This window comes from Heteronotia binoei, chromosome 5 (genome assembly GCF_032191835.1).
Source record: "Heteronotia binoei isolate CCM8104 ecotype False Entrance Well chromosome 5, APGP_CSIRO_Hbin_v1, whole genome shotgun sequence".
In the NCBI taxonomy this organism is placed as follows: Eukaryota; Metazoa; Chordata; class Lepidosauria; order Squamata; family Gekkonidae; genus Heteronotia; species Heteronotia binoei.
The window spans coordinates 120,379,144-120,396,969 of record NC_083227.1 but is presented as its reverse complement, the minus strand read 5'-3'; the positions used below and the strand labels follow the sequence as shown (position 1 = coordinate 120,396,969).

The following is a 17,826-nucleotide window of genomic DNA, read 5'->3' as shown; positions in this document are numbered from 1 at the left end:
AATCATTCCAGGGAGTTGACCGCCCCCACAACATCCCATTCGGAACCATCGACACCGGCTAAGAAGGCCAAAGGGGGCCCGGGGCTCATGCTCTGCTGAGCCCAGGAAGCACAAGGAGAAAAAGAGGTGCCAAGACAGGCAGACCCCTTCTCCGCCACTGAAGTTTCCAGCGATCGTTTCAGGGGAGCCTCCGGAGAAAATCCTCGCTTCTCCGATTCAACCGAAGAGCCCCTCGGGTCCGACAGAGGTTCCACAGACCTCCCTCTCTGGCTCCGACCAGGAGGTTGACCTGATAGAACGGTCAGCAGACTCGAAGGAGGGCGGAGATCCTAGTTCGGCATTGGACATAGAGGTTTCGCAGCCGAGGGACCACTCTACACCGAAGATGCCCTTGATCCAGCCCAAGAGATTCGGGGAGCCTTCGGACCCTTTTAGACGTTCTCATCCTCTGCCCAGCCGGGACCCGCATCCGTTGGCTTACCCATTTGGTGGCTACCCTTACCATTCTTTATACCTGTGGTACCCTCCTCAGAACCCTGACTGGGATCAGCACTCGGAGGATTCACATCACTCTAGAGTCTCGGCACACTCTCCACCGGGTCGCCAAGAGGCATCGATGCTGACTTCGACCCCGAGTTTGGTTAGGAAGCCAGCACACTCCAGCGGTCCCGACGTCGAGAAAACTTCCTCGACTAGGATTGCCATTGACGCCCCAGATCTACCATCAGCTGAGAGCATATCGTCTTCGCCATCGACTTCCGATGTTGATGGGGAAGAGCAATCGGGCCATCAAGAGGGATCGTCCCTAGAATCTAGAATAGCCGAGGACCTTCCAATCTCTCTTTTGGAGGATTTGAAGTCCTATGGGGAACTCATTAAAAGGATGGAAATTCCTTGTCTTTGGTCCAGTCTCAACTGATCATTGACAATACAGTCTTTGACATTACGCAGAAGGACACGTCAACAGCGGTAGCCCTTCCCATTACCAAGTTCATCTTGCAAGCCATCAAAGATCCTTGGTCCAAGCGTGCCTCAACCCCTATTTCATCTAAGCGCATGGATCATATGTATAGGATCCAGGAGCAGGGCGCAGAGTTCCTCTTCAACCATCCACGCCCCAACTCTGTAGTAGTCCTTCTCCAAGGCTAAGAAGACCCATGCCTCACCTCCAGATAAAGAGGGGAAGAGGATTGATACGTTTGGCAGGCGCTTCTATTCTGCAGGCACTCTGGGGATCAAGATTTCTAATTATTCTGCATGCATGGCAAGGTACCAGTATGGGAGCAGCTCTTGAATAGCCAGCTTCAAGAGGAGATTGGATAAAAATTTGGAGCAGAAGTCCATCAGTGGCTATTAGCCACAGTGTGTGTGTGTGTGTGTGTGTGTGTGTGTGTATTTTGGCTGCTGTGTGATACAGAGTGTTGGACTGGATGGGCCATTGGCCTGATCCAACATGGCTTCTCTTATGTTCTCTCATTGCTCCTGGCTTCTTTGCCTAAGGATAAGCGTGCTTTGGTCAAGAAGGCTCAGAAGGAGGGAATGCTCCTGGCGAAACAACAGCTGCAGGCTTCCAAATATATGGTGGACACTGCAGCTAAAACTCTTACCTCGGCTATTACGTTGCATCGTCACTCTTGGGTTAGGTCCACCTCTCTCCAGTTGGACACAAGATGTTGGGTCGGGCATCTTCCCTTTGAGGGTGAAGGTTTATTCAGCTCCACTACAGACATGGTCCTACAGGAGATAGACAAGAGTATAAAGACGTCTCGTAACTTGCGAGTGCCTTCATCTTCCTCCCGCCCTGGCAGGTCTCGCCCATGGTCCAAACAATGGCCTAAGAAGCCCTACCACGCTAAATCTCGAGGGTTCGTGGATGCCACATACGGGACAGCATGTTTGCTGCAGGTGGAAAAACCAAGTTATCTTCTTTTTCCTTGCATATGGGAAAATCTAAGGCTGGCAGGAATCCCAAGCAGGGACTTTGACTTTGGTATCCCCCTTTCTTCCCGCCCCCACCTCAGGATTCTACAAGCTCCTACGCTGGTGCTTCAGTCTCTGGACTGGTGGAAGCTGAAATCCAATCGTTGCGGAGGAGCTCCATTTCATCTCTCTCTCTCCCCTCGCTCACGGTAACAACAGATGCCTCGCTGTGGGGGTGGGGAGTGCATCTCGGAGACCTTTGTTGATGGCTCACCATATCAATTTTTTAGAGCTCTTGGCAGTTCATCTGGCTTTGAGGTCGTTTATACCCCTAATCAGCGGTCAGACCGTAGCTGTGATGTCAGACAACACGACAGCTGTCAATTACATAAATCATCCAGGGGGGACTGTGTCCAGAAGGCTGTGTGCTTTGGCAATGCAGCTTTGGGAGACCTGCATAGCTTTGCAGACTTTCATTGTAGCCACCCACCTACCTGGGGAGCTAAATGTTCAAGCGGACTCCCTGAGCAGCGAGAGGTCTCCCATCAATCACGAATGAGAACTGAGCTGGAGATACCTCAAACCTCTGTTCTGGGAGTGGGGTCATCCCAGAATAGACGTGTTCGCCACAGTGAACAATCGGAAGTGCGAACAGTTCTGCTCCAGGAGAGGGACAGATCCAAGATCCCTAGGGGATGGTCTCCTGCTTCCATGGGCAGACAAGTTCCTCTACCTGTTTCCACCCTTGCCTCTTCTCACCAGAGTGCTCCACAAATTGACCCAGGAGCGTCCGGAGTGTATCCTAGTTACTCCTTGGTGGCCTCGACAGACTTGGTCTCCTGTTCTCCTAGCCATGGCAGGGGGGTGTCACCACAAGTTCCCGTCGGAACCAGACCTCTTTTTGGCTCAGGGCAGCCGCCTGTTTCACCATGACATCCCTCACCTCAAATTGACGGCTTGGAGGGTCACCTTTTAGAATTCTCTGTCAGGGTGCAACATGTCATGTTGAATAGTAGAAAGCTGTCAACTCGCTGCTCCTATCCGGGAAAGTGGTCCAAGTTCCTGTCCTTTCTGCAGAACAAGGGTGTCAATGCACATTCTACAGGTGTTGAGCTTGTGTTTGAGTTTTTACTTTCCCTTGTTGATGCTGGACTTAATTTTTTTCGATTTGAATATATCTGGCTGACATTTCGCCTCATCACAACCCTGTGGATGGCACTTCAGTTTTTACCCACCAGCATACAAACATTTTTTGAAGGGTCTTCTGCAGCTTCACCCGCCGTCTAAGGTTCCTCCTCCTGCTTGGGATCTGACATTCATCCTTAACCGACTCTCTAGGCAGCCTTTTGAATCCTTGGCTACATGCCCGTTGCATCTTCTAGGCTGGATGACTGCCTTCTTAGTGACCGTCACTACGACCAGGAGGGCAGGTGATCCCGTGGCTCTGAGATGTGACGCTCCGTACATTTCTTTTCAGGACGATGGGGTGTGCTTGGCCCCGGATATCGTGTTCCTCCCTAAGGTGGCCTAGTTTCTGCCTTAATTTGGATGTCTTTTTGCCTACTTTTTATCCTTCGGTGGAAGAGAGACGTCTGCACGCCTTGGATGTTAAGAGGGTGTTGTTTTTTGTGCATCGTACCAAGATTTTCAGGAAGGATCCCAATCTGTTTGTCTCCTATGCGGTGCCTAGATTGGGTCTCAAGATCTCCTCACAGAGACTAAGTGGATCACAGAAGCCATTAAACTTTGTTACCTGTTGGCGAAGCGTCCCTTGCCGGGGCCGCTCCATGTGCATTCCACTAGGACTATGGCTATGTTCACAGCGTTCCTGAAGGGTGCTTCTCTGGTGAACATCTGTTTGGCTGCAACCTGGGCATCTCCTCATGTCTTCACGCGACATTATGCCCTGGATGTCTGGAAGCGTCGCAGAGCACAGCTGGGTACTCTCGTCCTTCAAGCCTCTACTTCTATATAACCACCTGCTCCCTCCTCCAGGAAAGCCTAGCTTGCTAATCTCCCATGAGTGTGAAGCACAGAGACCATGAAGAAGATAAACAGGTTTCCTACCTGTAACTGATGATCTTCAAGTGGTCATCTGTGCATTCACGCTACCCGCCCTCCTTCCCCTCTGCTGCCAGTCATGGTACTCCTGATAGGTGGTGGCGGCGGGAAGGAACTGGCACACTGAGGCTGTCGTACATGCTTACCGGGGTAGGGCAGCGATAAATCCCGGACTTTGGAATTACCAATCGGGGATCGGCGCTGGCGCTTCATCCCATGAGTGTGAATGCACAGATGACCACTCGAAGATCATCAGTCACAGGTAGCAAACCTGTTTATCTGGTGAAAATTGTATACCAACAATATGACATAAGAGTCTAGAGGAACTAGTATAAACAATGTTTGTTTACAGACTTCTGCTAAATCATTCAGATAGCAATAAAGCAATGATTTCCATGTTTTCCCAGGATAGGTGAATATCATCTCTGAACTTAACAGTCATTGTTCTTCTCTGTTGCTTTTCCTTTCCCTCTTCTCCAGAGTATTTTGTCCCCAAATCAGACTTTTCCCTGCAGCCGCTGTGGCCGGACCTGCCTGTCCCACATTGGTCTTGTCAGCCACCAGCGAGCCTGCAGCAAACGTGGACTATTGCACCCTTCTTAAATCTTCGTTCGCGAAGCCAAGCCGAGAGAGAGAGAGATTTTGTCCCTCTTCTTTGAATAGAATTTATACTTATCTGGACCACTTCCCCCTTCAGTTTTACTTGCCCATATAGTTGACTTGCAAACAGTTGTAAATAAAGTAGGCAGCATTATCTTGAAGTAGTTTAATTACGTTTTTGGGAGCCAGTTGCTTCTAGTTAGGAAATTAGTACCGTATTTTGTGTCCTCTAGTTAGTTTGTATGCTGCTAAAATATATAGTTTTTTCTGGCTGGTAATAAGGACAAACTTAAGGATATAATGTATTCACCTTCAGTATGGGATGCATACTGGAGGTGAATACTGTGGGTTCTGCTGCAGGTGTAGATCATTTTCTTCGGTGGCATCACAAAAGCCACATTATATGTTTACTAGTAATAAGGCCCGTTGTGAAGAAAATACAATGGGCTCTAGAAAATTGCTTGGGTGTGTGCCCCCACCCTTGCTGTCTTCCAGCTACCCAAGTGAAGGCATGCACTTCCCCCACACACACATATTTGAAGGGGAGCTGAAGTCTGTCATCTGGAGAGCAGTTGTAATTCTGAATGATCTCCAGCCCTCACGTGGAGATTGGCAACAGTGGTTCCTCAGGAGGAAATGGCATTGTATCTGAGGTCTCATCCCTCTTCAAACCCCACCCCTTTAATCTACAGGAATTTCATAACTTGGAGTTGGCAACCGTATCTTCTCTTTATCTGTTCCTCTTACAGCTCTCCATTGCCTTCCCCCCTCTCTGCAACTTCTGCATAGGAAAAGGACAATCTGTCTTCACAGTGGTGGGGGGGAAGACCAAAGCAGCCTTACATTATTCTCCTCTCCCCACTTTGATCTGCACAACCTTGTAAGTTAGGTTAGGCTGAAAGTCTGTAACTGGCCCAAAATCAGTCAGCTTCCACAGCAAAAACCTGGGTCTGGCAGACCCCGCTCTGAAGCCCCCCCCCCAAACTTTGGCTGTTACTCACCTCCTCACCAATGTTCCCTCTAAGCTGCAGAGTCTCATGAGCAAAAATTCTACTTTGTGAGCTACTGGCATTAAAGTTGTGAGCTACTGCATAAATTATTGTGCTCTGGGACCATTTTGCCTTAGCTAAGACAAAAAGGTGTGAGCTGGAGGGTAAAAATCTGTGGGCTAGCTCATGCTAACTCAGCTTAGAGGGAACACTGCTCCTCATCCTTGCTGTCTTCCCACCCACCCTGCAGCTGAAACAGACTCTGGCTTTCCATCCCCCCTCCCCCCCCCTGCATGTGTATGTGTGTGTCCCCGTGTCTCTGGTGACTCAAAGCCCTGAAACAGGTCCAGAATGCCAAGAAGAAGAATAATATGAGAGGGTGCAGCGGGAGCATGACAGCAGTCACCCAGACACTAAAGCACATCATTCCTTTTGTTTGCAGTGCATTGTTATCACCTTTTCCTGTCATATCCAGCCTTGTGGTGTTTAGCATCAGCATGAGCTTGTGGCATGATTTTTTTTTTTTTTTTTGCCTGGCCTAGTTGTGTTATAGCATATGCACCTCAAGGCAGGTATTTTCTGTAGGGGATTTTATCTGATTTCAGTTTTCCATCTTCTCCCCGCTCCCTACAGCACCTACCTAGTAAAGTACAGTCTTTCTCCACAATGGGAAAAGCAGGAAGCAAGCGACCTCAGCGGGGTATAATGACACAGCCCTAACCTGGAGATTGGCAACAATGGATCTTCATCATGGTCTCTGTGCAGTCCCACACATGGGTCTTACCGCTGGCAACGGAGCCATACCTCGGAGTCTACAATAGCTTGCCTAGAGCATTTTTTGCACGCTCTCCTGCTCGCCCTGGGGAGCAGGCATTGACTGCGCATGCCTGGAGCAAATGGAAGGCTCCCCTCCCACTCAGTTTCTTCCTAACCGCCGCTCGGACAACACCTACCTTGCTGCGTTCCCTTCTCAGCTCGTTTTTCCACCTGTGGTATCGTATTCCTTCTCTTATTTTCTTCATATTTCTTCTCAATTCTTCTTTCTTTGTCCTTTAAAAAAAAAAGCCCTTATTTCTTCGCTTTCCTTTCCCTTTTTCCCCTCCCTTCCCCTCCCTTGTCTGGAGTGTATGGAAGGGAAAACTGCTTTTAAAAAATGCCAGAGGTGTGGGACTAAAATCCCTACTTCCGACATACATTCTCATTGTCTTTTTTGTTTGGGTGAAGCTCATAGGATCAATACCTGCCTGCACTGCGCCAGTTTCGGAAAACAGGCGCGAAAAAATCGAGCTGCAAGGCTCCAAAGTTTTCTGCTTGAAAAATCTCTCCAGGCCATGCATCTTCCGATTCACCGCCTCCCCCACATCGAGCGGGAAATTCGGCTGTGTCAGCTACTGTTCAATTTCTAAAAAAGCATAAGTCCAACAAGGGAACGTCTAAACACTCCGATTCAGGACATAAATCTTCAAAGAAGTCTTAACACCACTCCGACTCATTGGCTACGGCTCCGACAAAACCTTGTGACTTCACTGATCCCGTAGCCAAGTCGATCCCAACAGCTACCATCTCCTCGACTCCTATGGCTTTGGTTTCTACCCAACCTGGACTTTCTTTGGCTTCGACTCAACCACTAATACCTCCAGAGCTCTCTTCACCATCTGACGTGATTTCGGGCATGCCTCAACTCCTAATGTTCCTTTAGACGTTATTTCGATTCCGTCTCAATCATCTTCGGTCCACAGTGCTGTCCCTTTGGACATTCCCGAACCCAACCTTCTTACCGATTCTCCGATCCGCTCACAGGATCGTGCACAGTCTCTACTCCAACTCAGGTCTTTTCGGGACATTGGGGTTTCTCCCCTGTAGCGAGAGTCTTCCACTCAAGTGTCCACTCAGCATCTCCGCTCTTGTTCCCCGGTTCGTCACCGCGATTTCCGCTCCCGCTCTCCATCTCATCGCAGCTACCGTGACTACTATCGCAAGGGTCGGTAGGAATATTCCTCGGTCTCTAGATCCCCATCTCCTCGACACTGTCAAGTCTATCATCGTTACTCACGCTCACCTTCGGATGAAGGTACCGTTCGGTTCTTGGTACCATGATTTAGATGTCACTTCTCATAGAGACTTTGAGGCTGCACTTCCTCGACTCTGTGACCTTGAACCCTCACCATCTCGAACCGGAGACATTGACTACTTTCCGTCTCAGTACTGTGAATCTTGTTTGCCACCTCGAACCCTTGAACCCTCACCATCTCGTATCCAAGACATCGACCGCCTTCCTTCTCGGTGCTGTGAGTCTCACATGCCACCTCGAACCGATTATGCTCCAACTTGCTCTACTATGGCTGCGGTACCTGCCACGACTTCGAGCACTCTGCCGTCACTACCTAAGCCTCCAGCTCAAACGTCGTCCTGTAATACTATTCCTCCTCTTCGAGAGGACTCTGAGGCTGCACCAACTAAACCCAATACACCTTCTCGGGACCCAGATGACTCTGAAACCAAGAATGAAAGTTCATGCACTTCCAATTCTGAACATCCACCTGGTTCCTCTGGCTCTGACACCACTCGACAAAACCGTCTTTCTCCATCTGATGGATCTAAAGCCTACCTCAACCTCATCACCACTATGGCTGAAGCCCTGAATGTGACTCTCCCATCGGACTCACCTAAGATTTCAGATGTAGTGCATGATCTAGTTCAGACTGATTTTCCTACAGGATCACTCCTACCTATGCTACTAGTACATTTGGAAGGACTTTGTGAGGCTTGGGACAAACCTGTCTCTGTTCCACCTACTTCAAAGGGTTTTGATTCCTTGTTTAGGATCCATGCTTCAGAATCAAAATTTTTGGCCTCACATCCAGCTCCAAATTCCATCATTGTCCATTCCGCATCTAAAGCGAAACTTTCAAGACATCCTACACCACTAGATTGTGAGGGACATAAGTTGGACACTCTAGCCCACAAAATTTATAATCTTGCCTCTACTAACTCTAAAGTCAATAATTACTTGGCTTACTTTTCCGCCTACGCCTTCAATCTTGCTAACCAATTCATGCCACTCATTTCTTCTCTCCCGGAGACTTCTCAGAAGGTGGCTACCAACTTAGTTTCTGAACTCTCCAGAGTGAGTAAGCAGCAAAAAAGTATCATCAGGCATGCTGTTTCCTGCTGTTCTAGAGTTTTCGCATCCTCAGTTGCATTAAGGTGCCATGCCTGGCTTCAGTCCACAAATCTGCAACCAGATATCAAGCAGAAAATCGAGGACCTTCACTTTGACGGTCTTGGACTGTTTCATGCCTCCACTGATGAGGTTCTCACATCTGTTGATGACGGCCGCAAGAGAGCTGCTTGGAATCACTCAACCCATTCCACAGCAGTCAAAATGGCCAAGATCTTGGAAACCAGCATATCAAAGGCGTCAACGCTCTCCAAAACAGTCTGAATACCGGAAGCGGAAAGCCCCTCAATCCAAGCAGCCTTTCCACCAGAAATCATGCTCTCAACAAGCCAAGAAGTCTACCCCGCCATCCAAGCAGTCTCTTTGACTTTGCTCCCTGCCCCTTTCGACAGCTGGATCCTCTCTATCAGACCAGACTTCTCCCTTTCTACCAGACTTGACAGTCGATCACCACAGACTCTTGAGTGCTCACCATAATTCGTCTAGGTTACGCCATCGAGTTCATTTTGCCCCCACATCATCACCACTTCGTTGCCACTCCGCTGTCTCTTCATCTCCAGCAAGAGATCTTGGACTTGCTCCAAAAAGATGCAATAGAGCCTGTTCCCCATCACCACTGCGGAACAGGTTTCTATTCACAGTACTTTCTGGTTCCCAAGAGGGACGGGGGCAAGATACCCATTCTGGATCTCAGGAGACTAAACAAACGGATAGTCTACAAAAAATTCAGAGTGATCTCTGTTCAATCGATCCTGCCCTTAATACCTCAGGATTCATGGATGGTTTCCCTGGATCTCCAGGATGCCTATTTCCATGTGACTATCAACCCTCAACACCGAAAATATCTGTGTTTCGCCATGGGACAACATCATTTCCAGTATCAAGCTCTTCCTTTCAGGCTGTCCACCACCCCAAGCAGTGGTGGTGGCTGCCCTTCGTCTTCGCAGCGTCTCTGTTTTCGCATACATAGATGATTGGTTGATAATCGCCGCTACAACACATCAGCTCAAGAAAGATCTCAAAACAACCCTTTCTCTTCTGGCCTCCTTGGGCCTGTGTGTGAACGTTACCAAGTCTCATCTCACCCCAACACAGGGTCTACAATTCATAGATGCTTTTCTCTGCATGTGCCCTCACCTCGTCTTTCTTCCCCTGGATCGGGCCCAAACTATTCTATCGTTGACCCAGGATGTCATACTCCCAACACAACCTGCAATCATCATTCAGCGACTTTTGGGCCTCATAGCTGCAACTACTTCGGTACTGCATTTTGCCAGACTGCGTATGCAGCCTCTCCAGCTCTGGTTTGTTCGTGCCTACCACCCTCACGTACAACCTCAGAGCACCATCCTTACTGTACCTCAGAGAGTTCTACTCTCCCTTTCCTGGTGGATCGTTTTGAACCTGCTCTGTGGGATGCCTTTCATTCTTCCCCCTCTTTCTGCAGTCGTAACTACAGATGCCTCCAAGTGGAGATAGGGAGCCCACTTAGAGGACAAGACTGTCAAAGGACTGGACTGTCTCGGAGAGCGCCATGCACATAAACTGTCTGGAGCTCATTGCTGTTCACAGGGCTCTTCAGTCCTTCCTCCCATCTTTAACTGACCAACATGTTTAGATTACAATGGACAACGTGGTTACAGTTTTCTACGTGAACAGGCAGGGCGGGACCAAGTCTGCCCGCCTATATCGATTAGCCATAGCCCTGTAGAAGTGGTGCATCAGGAGTGACATCTACCTGACTGCCATCCATTTGCCAGGGATAGAGAATGTGTTGGCCGACTCCCTCAGCAGGATTCACCTAGACGACCACGAATGGTCCCTCAATCCACGCTATCTGCATCGCATCTTCACATGCTTCGAGGTTCCAAGAATAGATGTCTTTGCAACGAGGGCCAACTCAAAATGCCATTGCTTTTACTCCAGGAGAAGCAACGATGCTTTTGTTCACATTTGGACAGGACCACTACATTACCTTTTCCCTCCAATTCCCCTAATTACTCGATCTCTCCTCAAGATTGTTCGGGATGGTACAGATTGCATCTTAATAACGCCATGGTGGCCACAGCAACTGTGGTTCACGAGAGTCTTTCAGCTGTCTCATCACACCTACCGTCGCCTTCCTTTGGCAGATGACCTTCTAACCCAGAATAAGAGCCAGATATGGCACCACAATCCCCAGATCCTGGGGCTCACAGCATGGAGAATACGACCATAGGCTTGTCATTGGACATTGCACAGGTTATCCTGAACGCCAGGAAACCCTCTACTAGACGTTTATACCAGTGTAAATGGAAGCGCTTCTGTTCTTTTGCACTTTCTCAACAATTTGATCCAGAGACTGTACCTCTCTCTTCGACCTTACAATACCTTCTGTCATTACAAGTTTCTGGACTCAGTTATTCTATTTTGAAGGTTCATCTTTCAGCCATCTCGGGTTTCCATAAACCTGTCAACAGTCAGACTGTTTTCTCCCATAGACTGTCCAAATCATTCCTCAGGGGCATGTTATGCCTTCACCCTCCTGTTAAACCTCTTGTGCCCGTTTGGAGCCTGTCACTAGTTCTTGCACAACTTATGAAACCTCCGTTTGAGCCCTTAGCTACTGTTGATCTCAACTTTCTTTCCTGGAAGACTGCCCTGTTGGTTGCACTCACCTCCGGCAAGCGAGCTAGCGACTTGTGTGTGTTCCACTCTGACCCTCCGTATACAGTTTTTCACAGGAATAAGGTGGTCCTAAGGGCAGATCCGACCTTCCTCCCAAAGGTGGTTTCGAAATTTCATCTTTCTAGTTCTACTTCGTTACCCACATTTTTCTCTGAACCTAAAGATTCTGGACAGAAAGCTCTGCACACTCTCGACATCAGACGGGCCTTGTTCTTTTACCTCTCTCGTACATAACCCGTAAGGACCCTAACTTGTTTGTGGCCTACGGCAATCCCCAAAGAGGGTGTAAAATTTCTACCCAGAGACTCTCTAAGTGGGTATCCAATGCAATTCGGTTGTGCTATGAAGTTGCTAAGCAACCTTTACCTGAGGGTCTCAAGGCTCATTCGACTAGAGCGGCCTCGACCTCGGCCTTCCTGGAGGGCATCTCCTAAGAGGACATTTGCTCTGCTGCGTCATGGTCCTCTCCGTCCATGTTCGTCTCCCGCTATGCTTTGGATGTTTGTGCCAGATGTGACGCCTCCTTCGGCCAAGCGGTTCTCAGGGCCATCTTCCACTGAAGTCATCCCAGGTGAGTGTCTGCATAAATTGTAAGTATTAAATTTTTCTTGCCAGCACCCACCTCCTTCTTTGATCTTCAGCTTGCTAATCACCCATGTGTGGGACTGCACAGAGACCATGATGAAGATAAACAGGTTGCTTACCTGTAACTTATGATCTTCGAGTGGTCATCTATGCAGTCTCACACACACACACACACACACACACACAACATTCCCATCTGCTGGCTTTTCTGTTCTGGTTTTGCCTACGTAGACTGTCAGTAGCGGCTGGAAGAAACTGAGTGGGAGAGGTGTCTTCCGCTTGCTCCAGGCATACGCAGTCTATGCCTGCTCCTCAGGGTGAGCGGGAGAGCGCACCAAAAACCGCTCTAGGCGAGCTATTGGAGACTCCGAGGTATGGATCCGTTGCCAGCAGCAAGACCCATGTGTGTGACTGCACAGATGACCACTGGAAGATTATAAGTTACAGGTTAGCAACCTGTTTTTCTCCAGGCAGAAATGGCCAATTTTGAGAGTAGATTCTAAGCCATGGTACCTGTTTGAGGTCCCATCCTTTCTCAAACTCACCATCTCTAGGCCCCACCCACGAGATCTCTAGGAATTTCACAACCTGGAGTTGGCAACTGCTAATTTACATTGGCTGTTGTAGAGGGAATGCTGCTGAACAGGAGCAAGCAGTCAGGCCTAGTTAAGTCATGCCGGCCGGGTGGCATCAAGTCACCCAGAGGTGCTTCCAGGCCTTGGGTTGCCAACCTCCCAAAATGGAGCCTGAAGATCTCCTGGGATCAGAACTGAATTCCAGGCAACATTTCTCTCCCCATCCTGGAGAAAATAACTGAACAGTATGCTACTCTATTCACCCCTTTACTGAGAAAAGCAGCCTGGGTTGCCTAGCAACAGCCTCTGGCTAGCACTTCCCAGGGGGAAATAAGTGGGTCCTTGCCTCCCTGGCAGTTTGTGTGGCCTTTGGAAACTGCGTATGCTGGTAGACCTTTTGTGAGGCCACAGTAGCTCTGCAGCTCTTTCTGAGGCTGGTTAACAGAGAGGACACAAAGAAGAGTTGGCTGTCTCTGAGGTAAGACTGTTAACATTCCTGGGCCTGAGTAGGCAGGGGCGGAGGAATATGTCTCTCACAGTTTACTGTTTGCTTTGCAGCAGTGTTGTTTGTGTGTGTGTGTGGTGGGGGGACAGACGGACTATCTCAGACTTCTTACAAAAGGTTGTGAGCAATAAGGCTGCAGGAGAACCTCTCAGCAGAAAACTGTCTTGCTCAGAGGTCAGTGGCCTTCTGATGGGGTTCTGGCTTGACAAGGGCTGACAGTACACGGGTCACAGCAAGGCTACCCAGTGATGGGGGAGTGGTGACAGAGTGCAAGGCCACTCCTGTGGTAGCCACGACTTCCAATAAAAATTGAGGATCGAGCCAACATGTTCAGCTTTTATTATATCTACGATGTTCCTCCCATGTGTGGAAGTGTCATTTTTTGATACTTAGTCTCCATTGGTGACTAGTGCTTATTTCTATGAAGCGCAGTACAGAAAGAAGCCAAATTCCTTTGGATGGTGTTCTGATATGGGCCTTCCAACATGGTGTAATGTGAAGGGCATTAAAGGGCAGTTTCCCTTGTGTCCTCATCCTGATCCAAGTCTTTGATCTAACTCTTGGATATTCATTTGGGATGGGCATGGAACGCAAAAAATGGTGTCATTTCTTGGTTCGTTGGGTTGCCTGATTCAGTGGTTCAGTTCATGTTTTTTTTTTAAATTTCCTGAATGATCTGTAGTTTGTTGGTTCATTCTGTTCTGGAAGATGTAGAATGGTCCCTGAGTGGGCTAAAGATGCCAAACTTGCAGCAAACTCTTCAGCAGACTCTCCTCTATCTGCTGTCCAAGTTTGGTGCAAATTTGGATTTTGGGGTGCCGAGCTACAGCCTCTCAAAGCCGGTGCCCCTATCTAGTCAGTTTCACTGGAAACTGACCAAAAGCACAGGGGACTGGGGAATCATGCCAGGCTGTCTGGAAAATCAAACCAAACACAATCCAAATGACATGCCAAAAAAAAAAGGCTGGTTTGTTTTCATGTTCAGGTGTGACGGGATCTGAGAAAGCAGCTTGGAACAAACCACAAATCTGCCATTTGTAGCTCAAATCACAATTCATGGTTTGGTTCATGTCCATCCTTAGTATGCACTGTAGGGTTTTTTTCAGAATTGCATCTATGTAAAGTGCTGCCAATGCAAATACATTGGTAGCTGTTAGTATCATTAAGGACTATGTAGAAGATGAACAGAATGTTTTTAATGTAACATTTATGACTGATTATATGATTTGTGACTGATTTAACAGTCTGTGGCAGTATCCGCACTGAGTGACTGTTGACCCTGCATTTTTCCCTTGCCATCCCATGCTTTTAACGGAAAAATGGTAATTGCTGTTGTGCATTATCTATTGCTGTGATCATGTTAGTAACGGTTTTAGCGCAGAGTAGCAATTGCCTGTTTCGTTTTGTTATTTTTTTTAAAAAGCCCCCAGGACTGCAGCAGGAAAAATGGCTGTGCAAAAATCCAGTTATGCTGTGCTGCACTCCTAGGAAGTTATACCATGAAGTCGCCTGTCAGACAGCCATGAATGGGTCAATGAACAGTCCGATGACAAATTGCCTCCTTGCTAGCCATTGCCAAATAGGATGTGAGCCAAACAAGCAGCTATTCCAGTAACCTTATTAATGACATCATTACACCCCACCTTAGAAGTCTCAGAGTTTGGGATTGTGAGGATTTAGCAACACTTAAACAATAACTACATCATTGTTAGGGGTTGGTACATCATGAAGATGTACATCAGAAATCAGTCAGAAAGATAAACAGACCAAGCTGTCACCAAGTCCTCATAAAAAGAGCCAGCAGTTGTACCTACCAGGCTCTCGGTGGGAATAGAAGTAAGACGGGTGTCCATTTATTTACAACACTGCTTTTCTTCTGACCACATCTAAGATCTTAACTGCATCTCCTTCATTCCTAAAAGAGGAGCAAAAACTTCATACTCTGAATAATTCCCAGAGGCCATCTCCTGGCCCTTTTTAAATAAAGCTCTGAAGCCTCATAAGTACTATTGGAACTGTTGTGGGAGCATGACATCTAAGAGAGTTGTCTTGCCAGTCATTCCAGGCATCTGTGCTTTTCAGGAGCTTGCCTGAGACTTCTCTTGCAGGGTTGCTTCATTGGGATACTCTGTCACTGAAGTGGCCCCTTCTGCTTATGTCCATTAAGGGTCACAGAGCCCAGTAACACCTGCTGAGCCACCAGAAATATGAGGGGGTGTCATGTTGTGCACCACTGTTCTTACACATTCTGAACCTTCTAGCGTGCTTCAAACCTATTTTTTTTAAGGTAGGGTAATTATTGCTCTTTTCTCCTCCTGTTCTTTACTTACTTCATTGATAGGGGAGTTTTGGAAACATCAGGAATGAGGCCTGAGGGGGGAAATAAGTCACTAATCCGAGTTGTAAAGACCCTCTCCCTGTGCTTTGCACCCCAGCACAAACTGGCAGTTTGCTGACATGCTATGAAAAGAAACCACCACCAGAGGCCCTTGTTGTTCCGGCACCTTAGTACCCATCAAGCCTTATTCTTTATATAGTTAGAATTTATTGAGAGTGACTTGTCATATGAACTCCTCCTGTTGGGACACTTTATTTTTCGTTAGGGATCTGCTACCATATCTGAGCATCCCTTAATTTGATTCTCCAACTAATATGTTACATACTGAATTAAGATGTTAAAGTCATTGTATCATTCCCCAAACTGTTTTTACATAAATTGTTTGTGGCTTGCATTCCTACTGGTAGCTCTCTGCAGAGTTGTGCTGTTATATCAAAAAGACAGAAATGAAAAGTGTACATTTTCAGTTAGGGTTATATAAAAAGTGCTACTGATGTGTTCAGACAAGTTTGACTAAACCATGTAGGAGTTGCTGGATTCATGCTGTGATCCAGAGCCTGCAGTTTCTCTGCCACCATAGTGCTGAGAATCCATCCTGAACAACACTTTTTGGGGGTGCTATGTCTCTGCTTAGGAGAAAGCCAGGAATAGCTCATTACAGGTCCCAGGCAGAGGATTTCCTTTTAGGGTTTCCCTGCCCATCATGCTTCCTAGCTCAGCGGTGCTATTCTGGGACAGCAGCCTGGAGCCCATTTTAAAACTGGCCACTGTGAACCACAGCATGCAAGGTAAATTTGCCAAGCATTTGGGTGAGGCTGGGATTATTTTCACAAGGGGGATAACGGGAAGTGGTATGGTCATTGTAAAGTGCAGTTTTGTGAGCCAGTGTATTGCACTTGGCTTATTGTCTGCTATTAGACTTTATTGTGGGTACTATTAGAACGCAAAGAGGGACAAAAATGCAGTTCTATTTCTGGATTTCCCTTCCCTTTGGCAGTAGCTTCCCAGCTTTTCAGCAGCCCCTAATCAGCCAGCCTGTCCTTTGGAATTGATGTCTTGCCCGGTTTTCATTCACCAAGCATGGCTTTGTCAGGCACCTGAATGAAATGGAAATTCTTGCAGAGACCTGTTTCTGTAATGCTGAGGTCTTGCTGCTATCCCTTCTGCTTGGAAACAAGATGCGGAAATATAATTATGTAGTAACTTCTTAGACTTCAAGTCTTGTTGTATCAATCAGCTGTTGCTCATGAACTGTATCTCTCCTGAAAACAACAGATAATTCTTGGCACTCCACACACAGTGTATCAGTTTCTTCTTGGGGTAGGTTTATGACTATGAGTGTGAGTGATAGAGGGGGCAAGCTTTACCTAGTTGTGCTTGTATTCCTTTGCTAAGCCAGTTGAAGTCCTGGTTTACTGAGCCACCAGTGTGATCCTCTATCTTGCATATCTCTGACTTTGCATTTCTAGCAATTGGCACATAAACCCCAAGCCCTCCGGAAGCTGCCTGTTAAGAAGAACATGAAGGAACAGGAGAAAGGGGAAGGAAGTGATGGTAAAGAGAACATGAAAACCAGGTCAGATGAATCTGGAGAAGAAAAGAATGGAGATGATGACAACCAGAAATCAGCTCAGAAGAAGAAGGGTAAGATGAGATGCTTTGGAAGGCTGAAAAAACTCTGGAATCTTGAAGAACTGCAGTGTGATAATGTTTTGGCAGTCATTTGTTCAGTTGTTATTTTTTTTTTTAAAAAAATGTATACTGTCTCTTCAGAGACCTCCTTTAGGCAACTCACAAAACAAAGTCAGATAGCCATTAAAAGAACATAACAGTTAATAAACCATTAAAAACCTATAGCATAAAACAGTTAATAAAACAGTTAATAAACCATTAAAACTTTGTTTCAGCCTAAATGATCTTGATAAAATTCCTCAAGCTAGAAGGTGGTTATAAAAGCAGGTAGAAAGATCACACTCTTAGTTAAAGTCCCACAGAGAACATTTTGCTGTGACTCGTAAAATTGTAATGTAAGATCTGGGAAGACATCCACAGGTGATGTGCACCTGCGGAAAAAGGCCTGCAGAGGCATGAAGGAGGGCTTGTACAGAGGATCTTAATTGACCAGCTGGTTAGTATGGGAGGAGGGAAGAGGTGGTTCTTCAAGTGCTCTGGCCTCAAGGCATTCAGGATCTTAAAAGTAAGGACCAGCACTTTGAATGGTATTAGGTTTCTACTTCATGGAAATTTTTTAAAATTTGAAATAATGGAGCAATAGTAATAGAAAGAACCCTTTCTCTTCATTAAAATCCAAAAGAGAATGGAAAAGAGAAGTGAGATCAGCTGTCTGTCATTCTTCCTCCAGTGCTGAGGGCAGTTTAAATTGTTCTCTCCTCCTCCATTTTATT

At 47.2% G+C, this 17,826-nt stretch overlaps 1 protein-coding gene across 2 annotated transcripts in view; it reads left to right on the top strand.

Annotated features, from left to right (window-relative positions):
* The window catches only part of LARP1 (La ribonucleoprotein 1, translational regulator), a 145,960-nt gene that overhangs the window by 100,756 nt on the left and 27,378 nt on the right, over positions 1 to 17,826 (top strand). For both annotated transcript variants that reach the window (XM_060240275.1, XM_060240274.1), the window contains exon 4: positions 16,891 to 17,065. In XM_060240275.1, coding sequence (XP_060096258.1) covers positions 16,891 to 17,065 — 175 coding nt within the window. The remainder of the gene's footprint in view (positions 1 to 16,890; positions 17,066 to 17,826) is intronic.